This window comes from Pteropus alecto, unplaced genomic scaffold (genome assembly GCF_000325575.1).
Source record: "Pteropus alecto unplaced genomic scaffold, ASM32557v1 scaffold73, whole genome shotgun sequence".
In the NCBI taxonomy this organism is placed as follows: Eukaryota; Metazoa; Chordata; class Mammalia; order Chiroptera; family Pteropodidae; genus Pteropus; species Pteropus alecto.
In genome coordinates this window covers 5,352,813-5,367,954 of record NW_006436284.1, presented here as the reverse complement: position 1 = coordinate 5,367,954, position 15,142 = coordinate 5,352,813, and the positions used below count along the sequence as shown (strand labels likewise).

The 15,142-nt window shown below is 36.6% G+C and overlaps 1 protein-coding gene across 3 annotated transcripts in view; it reads left to right on the top strand.

Moving 5' to 3' along the window:
* CDC20B (cell division cycle 20B) overlaps positions 1-15,142 on the top strand; it is a 43,105-nt gene that overhangs the window by 23,927 nt on the left and 4,036 nt on the right. Inside the window, exons 4-11 of one of the 3 annotated variants that reach the window (XM_006912460.1) lie at positions 1,483-1,613; positions 4,233-4,326; positions 6,801-6,917; positions 7,578-7,774; positions 8,840-8,934; positions 11,045-11,270; positions 13,277-13,402; positions 13,910-14,015. In XM_006912460.1, coding sequence (XP_006912522.1) covers positions 1,483-1,613; positions 4,233-4,326; positions 6,801-6,917; positions 7,578-7,774; positions 8,840-8,934; positions 11,045-11,270; positions 13,277-13,402; positions 13,910-14,015 — 1,092 coding nt within the window. Of the gene's footprint in view, positions 1-1,482; positions 1,614-4,232; positions 4,327-6,800; positions 6,918-7,577; positions 7,775-8,839; positions 8,935-11,044; positions 11,271-13,276; positions 13,403-13,909; positions 14,028-15,142 lie in introns of all 3 variants that reach the window. The other 2 variants (XM_006912459.1, XM_006912461.1) reach the window with 2 other exon arrangements.

The window sequence follows — 15,142 nt, the reverse complement described above, 5'->3', positions numbered from 1 at the left end:
TAGGAGAAACACAGTTGTAAGAAAGATTATTGTTATGGTTGTCTTCTGAAAGAAATCTTCTGTATCCCATTATACTTGAGGAGTGGTTTTTATGCTGATTGTTTTAAAGAAATTTCTGGCTAAAATTAGGGGCCCCTTTTTCCTTTCTAGGCCCTGAATTCATTTATTATTATTTTTTAAATAAGGCAATGCATGAGAAATTCAGAATTCTAAGAGGCAAATTATCAATCAAAAGAATTTTATAAGGAAGTCTATTTTATTTTCTACTTAAGCTGATATACTGCATATTAATCAGATCCATTGGTTTCTCAGTGCTTTGCTGGTAGAATTTCTTTCTTTTTGTTTCCAAAGTGTGAACATTGAAGATCTCTGCATCATAAAACTGACATTTGCAGAGAGTTTCATTTGCAGTCATGCTCTGTGGACAAAACCCAAGAGGTTCTAGCTTCCTTAGCCTGGTGGACCTGACCTCTCTTTTGATAATTGGGACGATTATCAGTTTTAGTATCTTTTTGCAAGTTTTTCTTTCTTATTTGAACTTCTGAGAGTTGCCTTCTCCTCTATACTCATCTACAAATAGCAAGTCAAAACAAGCATGCATAATTTCTAAGGACAAAGACCAAGATCTAAAACTTTGCAGAACATTTCATGTTTTCATCCCCCTTTCCCTGTGATGTAACCTATATTTTTTAGATTTTGGGTTTCCCAGGACTCAGAAGCTAGGTTCTAGGAATATTAGTGACAGTTTATCAAGCCCATGTTTGTGCAAATGAAGAAGGAACTGCCATGTGGCAAAAGGCCAAGATTTTCTAATGGTCCCTTTGCCCCTTAGATGAAAAATGATATGGCAGATGATTAGTTTTAGAGGATGACTCACCATGGTTTTCAGTGCAGTTAAAAGTCTGGTATAGAGCTTTCTCTATCCTGAAAGACAATAGATATGAATAATAATGTTACAAATAACATTCACTCTTCTATTTAACTGATGTCATTTCTGCAATAGGAAGAGGGAGAGGCAAAGTGATTTGCTCATGATCCTGTAGTGAATGTCAATGATTGGCAAAGCAAGATCCCATAGTGATTTCCTGGCAGAATGATCATAGCCTGGACAAACCAGATTCCCTTTGCTTCATCATTTAAAACTATCGATCTGTTTGCATCCATCCTTCAAATGTGCAAATATGTTCTTTCCATGCGCAGCTCCGCATTTGGGTTGCGGCTGCAGTTGGGGTCAAGTCCTTACTCTTGGCATATCCTCTTGGCCCTAGAGGCCACTGAGGCAGTGTTCACTTGTGAACCAGCACTTTGGGTAAGGTCCTGTGCCATCCCTCCTCCATTCCCCCTCCCCCACCCCAGGATTTTGGAGAGACCAGGGCCTGTGTCTTCAGATTCTCTTCTACTGTGAAAGATGTCATGGGCTGACCTCTAACCAAAATGATAATCTTGTTGTAAAAACCACATTTAACACTGTTTTTCTTGTAGGGTCCTACGATGAATCACTGATGACTCCCATCAAAGGAAGTTTTGAAACAAATAACTCTACTCTTCATTTCTGCAAGACACCGCATGCACTGGACGGAAGCTGGAAGGAAAATATTGCCTTAAAAGGCCAGGTCGGTAAGGAGAAAAAATGAAGATCTCACATTTTGACAAGCTCAGACAACTGAGTCCCATATGTGAGGAAAGAGGTGGCTTAGGCGCTCTTACTAATCAATAAGAAAATGATGGGTTCCTGATAGAAAAAATGAGCTTGTGAAGCATGTGAATAGAGGCACTTTATAAATAAATAAAACAATTAACAAATATATGAGAAAGTATTTAATTGGTATCAATAAAAAAGTGAAAATGAGAATAACCTTTTAAAAGGTAAAGGTTAAAAATGGAATAAAATTATACATACTATGGTATGCTTCCTCTCAGCCAAAAAGATCTCTTGTGCAATCATTTCCAGCTAGTTGGTGACTTGGTTGGCCCTTTGGGGTTTCTAGGGAGAAGTTTCATTCTTCTTCTATAAGGTGGTCTTTTAAATATTTCCCTTAAGTCTTTGTTATTGTTGTTGTTTCGTTTCTTGACTAAGTTAATTTAGATTTTTTAAGTATCTTATTTATTAGAGTTTTAAAATCTTCCTTGGGGCACATTGTCAGGAGCAGGTTTTTAAGTTTCTCAAATGCAATGAAGAGCCTCTGAAGGAATCAATGTTTCATTTAGAAAGCTTTGTACAGGGAAACTCAGAAATTCTCGATTTAGGCAAAATTACTCATTTAGGTGTGCCTCTGTGCTTGGCGTATGTATCTTGCTAGAGGAACAATAAAATATTATGAGTGTAAAATTTAATTATTTGAACTCATATGCAATTGAAAATAAATGTATTAGAGCAGGTCTTTTGCTGAATGCTTTATTGTTGAGTAAGGGTTTGGGGGTGCAAATGGCCAGGGAGTTCTACTGAGGTCGTTAGGGGCGCTGTTGGCCTCACACCCAAGCCAGGTTATTAGCATCACTGTCCTTTCCACTGCTGATTGGAGTTTTTATTTCCTTAACCTTTAGGACTTTCCTTTTCCTTCCCCTGATGCCATCTGGTAACTGGTGGCAGCAAAGTTGGTGGCTCTGTCTGTGGGGTCACGGTGGCGTCAGCAAGTTACCGTTGGTAGAGGAATTGCTACTCAGCCAGAGCATCATCCCAGCATCATTAAAGAATCTGGGCAGGGGGTTGCGAAAATGACTTTAGCACTTTATGTGGAACATTAGCTGTCATGACCAGTTAGAAGTCATTGGAAGGCGTTTCCGCAATAAGAGCCTGCAGAGATGTGGAGAGGGTCAGAATTCTCATATCCAGTCAGCTCTAGACCAAGTTACTTACTAAAGTAATAAGTAGATCTCACCTAGGGAAGAGCACCCCTGGGTACATCAAGCAAAGCACTGTGCCGAGTAACACCTTGGTCAGCTTGGGGGTAACTATGGGATTCTGACGAAGTACATCTGTGAAGAGTTACATTGAGCTACCCTCCAGCAGGCCATTTTAGGAATGTTATTTTATACCAGTGGTTCTCAGCAGGAGTGATTTTGCTCCCCAGGGGACATTTGACAATCTCTGAAAACAATTTTGATTATCATAACCCAGAGGGAGAGCATCTAGTAGACAGAGGCTAGGGATGCTGCTGAACATGCTGTAATGCACAAAACAGCCCCACAATAATTAATTACCTGGTGCTAAATGCCAGTAGTGCTGAGATTGGAAAACCCTGCTTTATTCTTAATTTTACTTTGAATACCTAAAAGCCCATGATTCATTGACTGCAATGCCTGTATGTGACATGATATCCGGGAAGAAAACCAAACTATGCAAATGATGCCTGTCAGAGACTTGTCTGAATTAGGGTGATCCAGTGATTATTATACATGTAAAATTCAATATGTTGTTGTGAAGGAGAAAAAAAGAATTTTCACTTCTTTAACTATTCACTATTATGTTTTTAGAGAATTCTGATAAGTACTTTCCTTTACCCTTATTACTAGTTTTCCTATTTATTTTTGATTAAAGTTGGATGTAAGAATGTCAGAAGTGCTCTTTATATACTGCCCTGAAGAGAGAGCAATCAGATTTTTGTACTCATGGAAATTCAGGCAAGTTACTTAAGATCTCCATGACTTGATATTCCCATTTCTAATGGGAAAAGGTGTTAATGGAAAAAGACCTTTAAGATGATTAGTTCAATCCCAACATTATTGTAGATAAGGAAACTTGAGGCCCAGAGAAAATCTCACTAACAGAAGGAGAACATCTCTGGGCATATCATGAAAAAATCTTTCTTGTGAAAAGTAGACTTACTAATGCTCAACCTTATTGTTTTGGGGAGGTCTTTTAATTTCATAAAGTACTAGAAATATTATGGCTTTCAGTTCTTCCAGGCTTTGATGATATCCCTGGCCTATGGTTGCTTTGTGGGCTACAAGGATTTTTAGGCTAGAAGAATAAAAGAGAATTTTTATTCTTTTTAGTAATATCTGCCCTATGGAGTTGTTGGGGGAGATTAGAAATAATATTTGTAAAATGCTCAACAGTGTGTTCGTTACACAGTGGTTAGTTAACAACAGTAATTATTGTGTTTTGGTTTTGATAATGTAGAATCTTTGAACTTCCTAGTGAATTATCAGTTTTAACTCTGTCATGAATTGCCTCTGAGATGTACATATATATTTCTAAAGAAGTATTCTCTTTATGTGTTTGTTTTCAGAAATACCTAAATCAACTATTTTCGACCCAGAAGGTGGCTCAGCAGGTTAATGGGAAAATGCAGCTCTGTGAGCAATCCCAGTGTGTTTGGGAAGGTATGGGCCAAAGATTCTCTGTCTTTCTTTCCTACCCTCTTCTTTCCCTGCCTCCTCCATTTTTTCCTTATTTTAAAATTTTTATTTTTATATTTATCAGACTAAACAACACAATTGTAAAATTTAGGTAATTTCTGTAATCCTCTGCCTTAACCATCACCACCTCCTAGTCCCATTTCCTAGAGGCACCCCTCCCCCGCCCTTAGCTTGTCCAGCTATTGTCTCCGAGTTTTGGAAATCATGAATAAAGCCACTATAAACATCCCTGTACAGGCTTTTGTGTGGACAAAATTTTCAACTCATTAGGGTAAATATCAAGAAGTGTGATTGCAGGATTGTATAATAAAAGCATATTTAATTTTGTATGAAACCACCAAACCATCTTCTAAAGTGGCCATACCATTTTGCATTTCCACCAGAATAAGAATTTCCATTTCAACCAGAATAAGAATTCTGGTTGTTCCACATCTTTGCCAGCAATTGGTGTTGTCAGTGTTTTTGATTTTGGCCATTCTGATAGATGTGTGGTGATGTCTCATTGCTTATTTGCCATCTGTATATCTTCTCTGGTGAAGCGTCTAACTCTTTTGTCAATTTTTTAAACAGGTTGTTTGTTTTCTTATTGTTCAGTTTTAAGAGTTTCTTTGTATATTTTAGATAACGGTCCTTTACACATGCCTTCTGTAAATATTTTTTTCTCAGTCTGTGGCTTATCTTCTCATTCTTTTGACGTCTTTGCAAAGAAGAGGTTCCTAATTTTAATAAAGTCTAGCATATCAATGATTTCTTTCATAAATTGTGCCTTTAGTGTTATATCTAAAAAGTTATTGTCAAATCCAAGGTCATCTAGATTTTCTCCTATGTTATTTTCTAGGAGTTTTATAGTTTTGTGTATTACTTTTAGATCATTCATCCATTTTGAGATAATTTTTGAGAAGAATGTAGAGTCTGTGCCTAGATTTGTTTTTTTTGTTGTTGTTTATTTATTTGTTTATTTTGTTTTGTTTTTGCATGTGGATGTCCAGTTGTTCTAGCACCATTTGTTGAAAAGACTAACTTGTCCTATAGCATTGCCTTTGCCCCTTTGTCCAAGATCAGTATGTGTCTATTTCCGGGCTCTTTATTCTATTCCATTGATCTACTTGTCTATTCTTTTGCCAATATCGCACTGTCCTGATTACTATAGTTTTTAGTAAGTTTTAAAATCAGATAGTGTTGGTCTTTCAACTTGGTTTTTCTTTTTCAGTATTGTGTTAACTATTCTGGGACTTTTCTTCCTCTATATAAACTTTAGAATCAATTTGTTGCTATCCATAAAATTTCTTACTGGGATTGTATTGCATCTGTAAATCAAGTTGGGAAGAATTGATAGCTTAATAATATTAAATCTTATCCATGCACATGAAATATCTCTCAATTTATTTAGATTTTCTTCAATTTTTTTTGATTAGAGTTTTGTAGTTTTCCTCATATAGATATTGTACATGCTTTATTAGTTTTATACCTAAGTATTTAATATTGGGAGGATATTAATGAGAACTATTAAGAGCCACACTCTTACAACTTTTAAATATATAATACAGTATTATTAATTATAGTTGCCATGCTGCATATTACATTCCTATGACTTTTTATTTTATAACTGTAAGTTCGTATTTGATTAAAAAAAAACTTTATTGGCAGTGCTTGATGCTTCCAGTAGCCTTGCAGTTCTGCCCACAAGTGGATTTTCATAGCTAACACTGAGGCTGTGAACAACAATCTGGTTTCTTGATATAGTATTGTGAAGCCTCATGCTTTTATCAGAAGCCATGTGGTCTTAGAGGCCTCAAGTCACCTAGGTGGGTTCAGTTCCTGTTAATCATGTCATTCTCAGTTTGATCACTTCTTCAAGTGGTTGAAGAAAAGATAGTGGTCTGTGGTTTAAACTTATGGGGTCTTTTGATGAGAATTAAAACTGAGCACAAGATATAATGCAGACCTCAGATAGTCATGGGTAAAACTAGCTAAAAGTAACTCTGTGTGGTCTGGTACAGAAACAGTAAGAAAAAAAGCCAAAGTCAATGAATCAACAGATATTTATTAACAAAGACTCAGAGTAGGGCTTAGGTCTATCAGATAATTGTTGATGTGAAATACATATAGAAATGCAAAATTCTCTTTGGTTTTAACATCTCGAGTGACAGAAATATTCAAAGTAAGATGTAATGTCCTCTGTGTGCTGCACCCCACAAGATCTGTCATTACATTTAGGTCTAGTATATATGTGCTTTTTATTAGACAATGCCATTGAATATTTAAAAAAATGTTTAAGTTAATACTGAAGTCTTCTTTGTTTCTTTTTCCCTGAAACTTGTAATTCAGTTTTATCATGATGACCATTTTCTTTTTCACTTCATCATTTCTTATTACCCTCAAGGATAAATATTGTTTCCAGGATCATAGAGATATATAGAGCTGTTTGTTTATTGTAGGCTGCAGAGATGGAGTCAGAGATGAATCATTCTATTTTAAAAGTTTCAGTGATATAAACTATTCCATACTCCGACCAGAGGTGAAGATTCATCTTACTGGTCTTCGAAATGACTACTGTAAGTTATTGTTTATATCATGAATTGAAAAGTCGAAATGACAAAATGTATCCTGTGCTCTGGCATAAACTTGAAATTTGGTTCTGGAAGAACCAGATAGGCCTTTGCCTCATATCCCAATGGCGTCCAATCTAAATATGATTAATATAGTTGGCTTTTTCTTGTACAGTTTTTGTGTTCAAGAATGGCTATTGTTGGTGTTGGTGGGGAACCAGAAATGTACATTTTGTTTTACTGTATTAGAATGAACTGTACAAATGATGGCCTATTCTTATGCATGTATTTTAAACATGGATAAATCTAATCTGTCAAACAACCATGTTAGGTCTTCTTGCTATGTGTCTAGTTTATAATCTAGTTGGGAAGACAGGACTAATCCACAGGAAACGGCTACCAACATGCCAACGTAGAGTATTAATAATTAATTGTGAGGTATGAGTAGTTATAAGGATTATAAATAGTTCAGTGATCTTTGGAGTTGTCCAGAAAGACTTTTTTCATTTTTGAACTTCTAATGATATGCTTGGATCCATTGTTCTGTTTTCCAACTGACCATGGGGAAAGGTATAAATCTTTCTCCTCTACCTATAAATAATGTTTATTTGCAAATATTTTTATTTGGCTACATAATCACTCTAATTTGAAATGCATTTTTTATAGATCTGAATATCCTAGACTGGAATTTTCAAAATCTTGTTGCCATAGCCCTTGGGTCCTCTGCATACATCTGGAATGGGGAAACTCACAATGGGATTGAAAATGTAGACTTATGTCTCACTTGTAACTATGTATCTTCTGTGTCCTGGATAAAAGAGGGAAACTGCCTGGCAGTTGGCACCAGCGAGGGAGAAGTGCAAGTACTGGACAGTTTTCCTCTCTCATAATATGCTCTGTGTAATTGCTAGATAACTGAAATTGACTTTTAATAAACAACAGGTTAATATAAAATAGAGAAACTATATTAGTTGTGGTACTTGAAGCTGTGGGGAATATGAGGGTATACCATTCTAATAGTTTTCTGAATGACATTTAATGAGGACTTAGGGATACTCTGCTCAATTTTTCCACACAATTTTTCTTTCAATAATCCACCCACTCCTTAAGTCCTTTCTCTCAGACTAAAGTTGGGCCTGTAGAATCCCCATTTTTAGGACTTTGGTGAGAAGAAGATAACCTCTGTGTTCTCCTTTCTTACCTCAAGCCATGATCAAGAGTAGAGTTACCTCGAATGAGTGAATTTTTTTCTGATAGGCTCTCTAAGTTGGAGATTTACCAAGTTTTTTTTTTTTTTTAAATCGATCTATCTAATTTCTCATGCATCATCATTATTATTATTTATTAGCAATAGTGGGAACAGTATACTTGTTCGATGACTTTGGGAGGGCACAGATGGCTCTCACTAGTTACTCATCTCTGCAATGATATTGGGTGCTATGAAGGGTATGTTATGATTTTTTTCTTATGCCAAAATTCCCATTCGTCATGTGGGTCAGAATATCATTTTTAGCTAGCAGGAAAGGAGTCTGTTAGCAATCAATGGAATTCCCAGCTCTAGGAAGTGTTTGGTAACTGTAGGTGCATTTCCAGGTTTGGAATTCCCACAAATTAGAAGGAACTAGAAATGTGATGGTGAGTCACAACCCTTGGCTGCTCATTGAATTCACCTGGGTAACTTTAAAATAAATGCCATATGCCCAGGCTCTACACCCACCATTAAATCAGAATCACTAGCATCCGTAGTGTGCTCCTCAGGTGATCCTCAGATGGAGACAACACTGAGAACTGCTGAGTAGGATTAAGGTGTTTAGCTTTTACTTAGTATAAGGACTGGCTATATCAACATTAATTGACTATCAGGCCTCTGAGAAGACAGGACTGTGAAAATGTCAGTGCTATATAACTCTGCTTCTCCATTTTTTCAGTTATGGGATGTGGTAACTAAAAAGCGTCTGAGAAATATGCTTGGCCATTTGTCAGTAGTTGGGGCCCTGAGCTGGAATCACAGTATACTCAGCAGGTAAGGAGCATCTTATTGTAATCAATTATATTTGCACCACCAATTGATTATGGAAGCTGAGTGAGCAGAACTATCAAATTTAAAACCAAAACCAAAATGAAACAAAAAACAACACTGGTTAGTATTAGATATGCTCCTACCTTCTCAGGTATTAAGATCTTCTGATATAAGTGGTCCAGTGGTCATGCTTACTATGCTGGCTATGAGCCTACAGCACGTGCTAGTGCTGGGATGTGAGGCTCAGGATTCACTATACTGGTCAGATAAAATGTAAAACTGTTTAAGCAAAAAGTTTCTTTCTACCAAGGAGTACCACCTAGAGGAATGTTTTGTTGAAGTTAAGTCTTTAGTGTTATTAGTGTCAATAATTTGGAATATATTGCTTTCTGGGGCATATTTTCAAATCACAGACTCTCAGAGATTTGAGCTGGAAGGAACCTTGTAGATCAACCAGTTTAGTGGTCCTCAGACTTGAGCAGGCATCAGAATCACCTTGAGGGCTCCTTAAAACGCAGATTGCTGCCCTCATTCCAGGAATTTCTGATTCATTTGTTCTGAAGTTAAGCTGATCACTTGCATTTCTAGTTTCCCAAATGATGCTGATGCCTCATCATTTTTGAGAACTACTGTTTGAGTCTGTTTCTTTTTAACCGGAAAAGTTAAATGACTTGTCCCTATGATAACTGATTTAATATATATTGCTTTTAATAATAGTTATTCATCTTCATACTGTATTTCTTAAGGTAGATTTAAATAAATCTCAAAGCCTTTTACAATTTCTTTAAGTAGCTCAGGTATAAATTTGCAGTTTTACTACTTTGTGATTAAATAAATAGACTAAACTAAAAACCATTTAAGCAAAACACCCTATTTACCCTGAGAAGTTGTTGTAGTCAGATCAGTTATATACTTAAGTTATTTTTTACAATCTGCATTGTTTAAGTTTAGTTTTATTATCCATGAAGAATACAAACAAATCTTTCTTATAATAATAGCAGCTAACATTTTTGGAGTACTCGGTGCCAGGCACAGTGCTATACTCTTTACATTCATAATTGTGTTTCAGTTTCTGCAATAACACTGTAAAGTGGTTTCTTATCCACACTCCCCGCCTTCCCCACCGCACCCATTTTTGATGAATAAGCTGAGATGCTAGCTTGAGGTCACATGGTTAGTATAAGGGGAAGAGTCAGGCTTTGAACCTAAGTGGTCTGGCTGCAGAGCCCATATTGTTCATCAGAAAGTTATTCAATGTTGTCCCTGAATAGTTTTTAAAAATATGACACTGGACTTTGAGATAATTTGGACAAAAAAAAAAAAAAATTGTAGGCAGCTTTAAGGCAAGGAGCAAAAAAATTGCTCCTTGGAGAAAAAGAAAATTAGTCCTGAAAGAGTTTATCATCTTTGATAGTGTGATACAATCTTTATCGTTCGGATTCAAGTCACTGAGAGTGAGTAGGGACATTATCCATTGATTTGTAATCATATTGCAGTTGGCTGTGGCATTTAGATAGTTTTATACTTCTTTAGTTATTAGTAGCGTTAGCACAATTAATAGTGGATCTATAAATTAATGGAAAAACAAAATAAATTTCTAGGTCTAACATTTTACTGTGATGTTTATATACTATTTTATTAAATGATATATAAATATAATACATTAATAACAATAAATATACAAAAATATATAATATACTAAAATATGTATATACTAAAACCATTTCAAAATAATATGAAATATTCTGAATTCCAGAAAAGTAATATTTCCTAGGTCCAGTATATAAACCTGGGAAAATCTAGTAATCTTATAAACCTATCTTTTCCATGGTTGCCGGCATCATCTTAAAGCCATTAGAGAAGTATATGAAAGGGTATCTTCCCAATATTCAGATTTGAAACTCTGCCAGTCAAATTTATTTCATTTGTGAAAAGAATCACCCAGTTAGAATACTCCGTTCTTATTAACCCGAGGAATGTCTACCTGGTTTTGAATCTATCCTAAGGGGTCTTTCAACAGTTTGAACAATGCTTTCCTTTATGTTTTCAAATGGTTATGTAGTGATAGGGCTCAAGTTTCCTGCCATAAACCTGCCCCTTTGCTTCTGTGCAGTGGGTCAAGACTGGGCCGTGTTTATCACTACGATGTTCGGGTAGCCCAGCATCATGTTGGAACACTTCACCATAAGCAAGCTGTGTGTGCTCTGAAGTGGTCACCGGATGGCAGGCTGCTTTCCAGTGGCTGTAGTGATGGACTGCTGACTATATGGCCTCATGATCCAGGCGTGACTGCACAAAGTCAACCAATAAAAGTCATACCCCACCCTACAGCAGTCAAGGTAAGAAATCCAATAGTTTTCTAGGTTTCCCTTAACTGAGAGACCACTGATTATTCTTCACACATGAACACAAAGCCATTGAGCCAATACTTTATTTTCTTCCCCTAAAATTTGTTTTGGATTTTGCCATCACTTTCCTGAAAGACAACTTTTTTTTTTTTTACTACATTTGTCATTATTTTGGTTGTAAGTGACTGAAACCAAAGTCAAGCTTGAATGTAAGCAAAAAATAAATATAGAGTCTCATGTAACGGACGAGTCCTGGGTACATACAGCTGTTTCAAACATTGCTGGATCTAGGGCCTTAAATAATGCCGTTAGAGTCCTGTCCCCTTGTCTCTTGGCTCTGCTTGTCTCTGTTTAGTTTCATTCTTCATTCAGACTCCATTTTGAGGGCAAGATGGCTCTTGGCAGCTTTAGATTCAGATTCTCCCAGATGGGAGCTAGAGAAGAAACCATCATTCTTTATAACTTTGGTAGAAAAGTCCCAGGACTCTGGTCTGACTTTAGTCACATGCTTATCTCTGAATTGATAACTCCGGCCAGAGATGGGCACACTGACTGACCAGGTCTGAGTTATGAGCTTGCACCCAGGAAAGGAGATCTTTTGCCAGACGAAGGAGGAGGGTTGCTATAGGGTAAACCGATACTCTACCATGCTCTGCACAATAATTTTTTATTTCTCTGTATTAAAAATTCTTATTTCTAGTAAAAAAAACAACAACAACCACGTTTTCTTTCCCCCCCTTTGGTGTCACAATGTTCTCTCACAGCCCAGATTCAGAGGAAGGGGAATGATATTCTACCTATCAATACAAGGAAGTGGGCAAAGTTTTAGAAGGGCATATAGCATGGGAGATTTAAATTTCAACTCAGGATGAAAATTAGTGTGCTCATCTGAGGTGGGTGTTGTAAGACTTATAACTGTTTGGAAAATTTCTGAAGCTTGGAATTTACCTGAAAATAATTTATTAGAAACAAAAGACATATGCCAGAATATATTTATATAGGATTCTTTACAAGAGCAAACAACAAAAACAAAACATACAAAAAACAAACAAATGAAAATCTTCTTCTTTCCGAAAAAACTCAACCCCACGCAATGCAAACCAAGCCAAATAAGATTTAAAAAAAAAAATCCACCTGAGTTAAGCATTAGAACAAAAATTAATTAGGGTATAATAACATAATGGAATATTGCGGTATTATTAAAAATAATAATTATAAACAAATATGTTAAACATGGAAAAATGTTTATATAATAAATGAACAGAACAGAAAAATAAACCAGTATATACATTATGTTTGATATTTTCTAAAATACTTTTACATATAGAAGACAATATACAAAAATAAGAATAATTACCAGGATGATTGATAAAGATATGCAGATAAATATAACTAAAATATTTGTTAAAATGTTATTTAAAATTGTTGTTACTAGTCATTTCAATTATCAATGTAAATGTGCCATACTACCATTTTTCAGAATTAACTATAATAATTTATAAATAAAGCAAGGGCAATTTTATTTTCTGAAATGTATTAGGAGTTGTAAGGCATGAGATCTTTTCTGAGCAATCATACACAACTCTCTTTTGTCTTCTATTCTCTTCTCTGACCTAGAACCTAAATTCACAGGTAGACAAACCAGAGAAAGGCTGCATTTCATAACCAGATTCTAGGGCATATGTCAATCATTTTAGCGGCAGATTTTTGACCCGTAGGATATGTTGAATGTAGTTTTCAAACATATTATTGCGTGATTTTTCTATGTTTAGAATGTTTGCAATTATTATTAAAATTTGAGGATGACACCTAATAGGTGATTTCTAGTCCCCAAGAAGTAATCTCGAGAGTGCAGTGGCTCCTGCCTTTGTATCAGAGTCCAGGGGAGCTGCAATGGGTGCAGACCTCTAACTCTTCTGCTTCCCTGCGTGCTTCACATCCATGAGTTCACCTTCTCCAAGGCTGACCAGCCTGTGTGATTATTTGGAACTTTAAAGGCCATGGATTGGTGTCCCTGGCAGTCTGCTGTCCTTGCTGTTGGAGGAGGAATGGAGGATGGACGCTTACACATCTTGGATATAAATACTGAGCAAAGCATCCAGAGCCCAAGCACAAACTCACAGGTAAATGTCTTCTTTGGAGTCTGCCTTCATGCTGGTCTTCTAGAATCCAGTGAAAATAATTTATGATAAAACACAGGACCCAGACACAGCTCACCATACATGCTGAGTCCATAGGGATTTCAGTTGTTGAGAGTTTCTTTTTGTAAAACCTTCACCTGTGAGTCAAAAGTTAATTTAACATGTGCTTTTTTTTTTTTTTTTTAAGCATTTCCCTTTTTTCTCAGCATTGCTTTGGCTGTGAAATTTGAGAACAGCCTGACTATTCTGGGACAATGATCATCTTCACATAAATTCATAGATTCATTGCAGCTAAGCCTATCTGTATATTTAGTCCGTTGTTGCCTCGGGATAAACTTTCCTAGAACTAATGTAATCCTCTAACACCCTACCCCTAGCTATGGACTGAAGGATGTATGTAGACAGAGTATTCTGCCTAGAATCAATTTAAAGTATATTCATAATAAATTAGAATTGCCATAATTCTGTATTTTTTGGTCATTATTACAGATTTGTTCCCTAATCTGGCTACCTAAAACAAAGGAGATTGCAACTGGCCAGGGTACTCCTAAGAATGACGTGACTGTGTGGGCCTGTTCTGCTCTGGCCAGGTCAGGTGGATTTTTTGGTAAGTAAATGGGTGAGTAAAATACCCTGTACCTATAGCCAAGTGAGCTGTCCATTGGTGGGAAAAGCCCAGAATGAAAGATTTTTCTCCTGGTTCTTTGAAGTATGTATTTCATCAGAGAAAAGAGGCCTACACCCACCATACCTCAGGGAGTATGTAGATGAGTGTTTTTAAATTTGACTAAGATAGTTCATCACCTGTAATTGTCCTGTCTCCTCCTCCTGGCCTATGTGTATGGATGATGTGGTGATGATCATGAACTGTGTTTTTGAACTCTGGAGTTAGCATCATAACTTATTTTGAAGAACCAGCAGTGCTGGAATGTGTGGGAGATAAATATGAAAGGCTGAGATGTTTGTTCTACATGGGGAGGCCACTGAACAGCATGGGAGTCTGGTGAGCCTCTGCCCTTTCAAAGTGAACTGCTATTATTTCGCAATGCAGTTCTACAAACTTTTATTGGGTACTTTTTGAGAGCAAGACCCTATAATGGGGAATGAGACTCAAGCCTTGTCTGCAAGGGTCTCAAATCATTTTGGATATAATTTAGAATGTTAAAGGGGGTGGGGCAGCTAAGGGGTGAGTAGGTATCTCCTTCTACCCAGCCCTGGGAAAAAGGAAGACAGAAGTGCTGGTTGATGAAGGAACAGAGCACAGGCATCCAGTCTCTTGTACAACTCAGATTATATATGCTATCTTCTTCTTTCCACTCAACCTTGTCTCCTGATCAATCACTGGAATTTATTTATTAAGCATCTATTATGTGCCAGGCACTTATTGGAGTGCCAGGAATACACAGATAAATAAGACAGACAATATCCTGGCCCTCACGGAGCCTCTACTTTTGTGGGAGGAGACAGACAGAAACCAAATATATTCAATAGGTAGAGATAACACCACATTTCTCATTGGGGATTCTGAGAATATTTATCAACAATACAACACCCTCAACAGAAAGGCTTCCTGCTTCTGCTGGTCAGCCTGGCTGGACCTCTGGTTAGCCTTGGAATGACCTTTCTATACTTCGGCTGTTATGCTGTGTGATTTGGTAAATAAAAAATACAGGCGGCTCTTGATAGAGCCACTTCAGCCGCCAAGCCTAAGTTAGGAAGAGC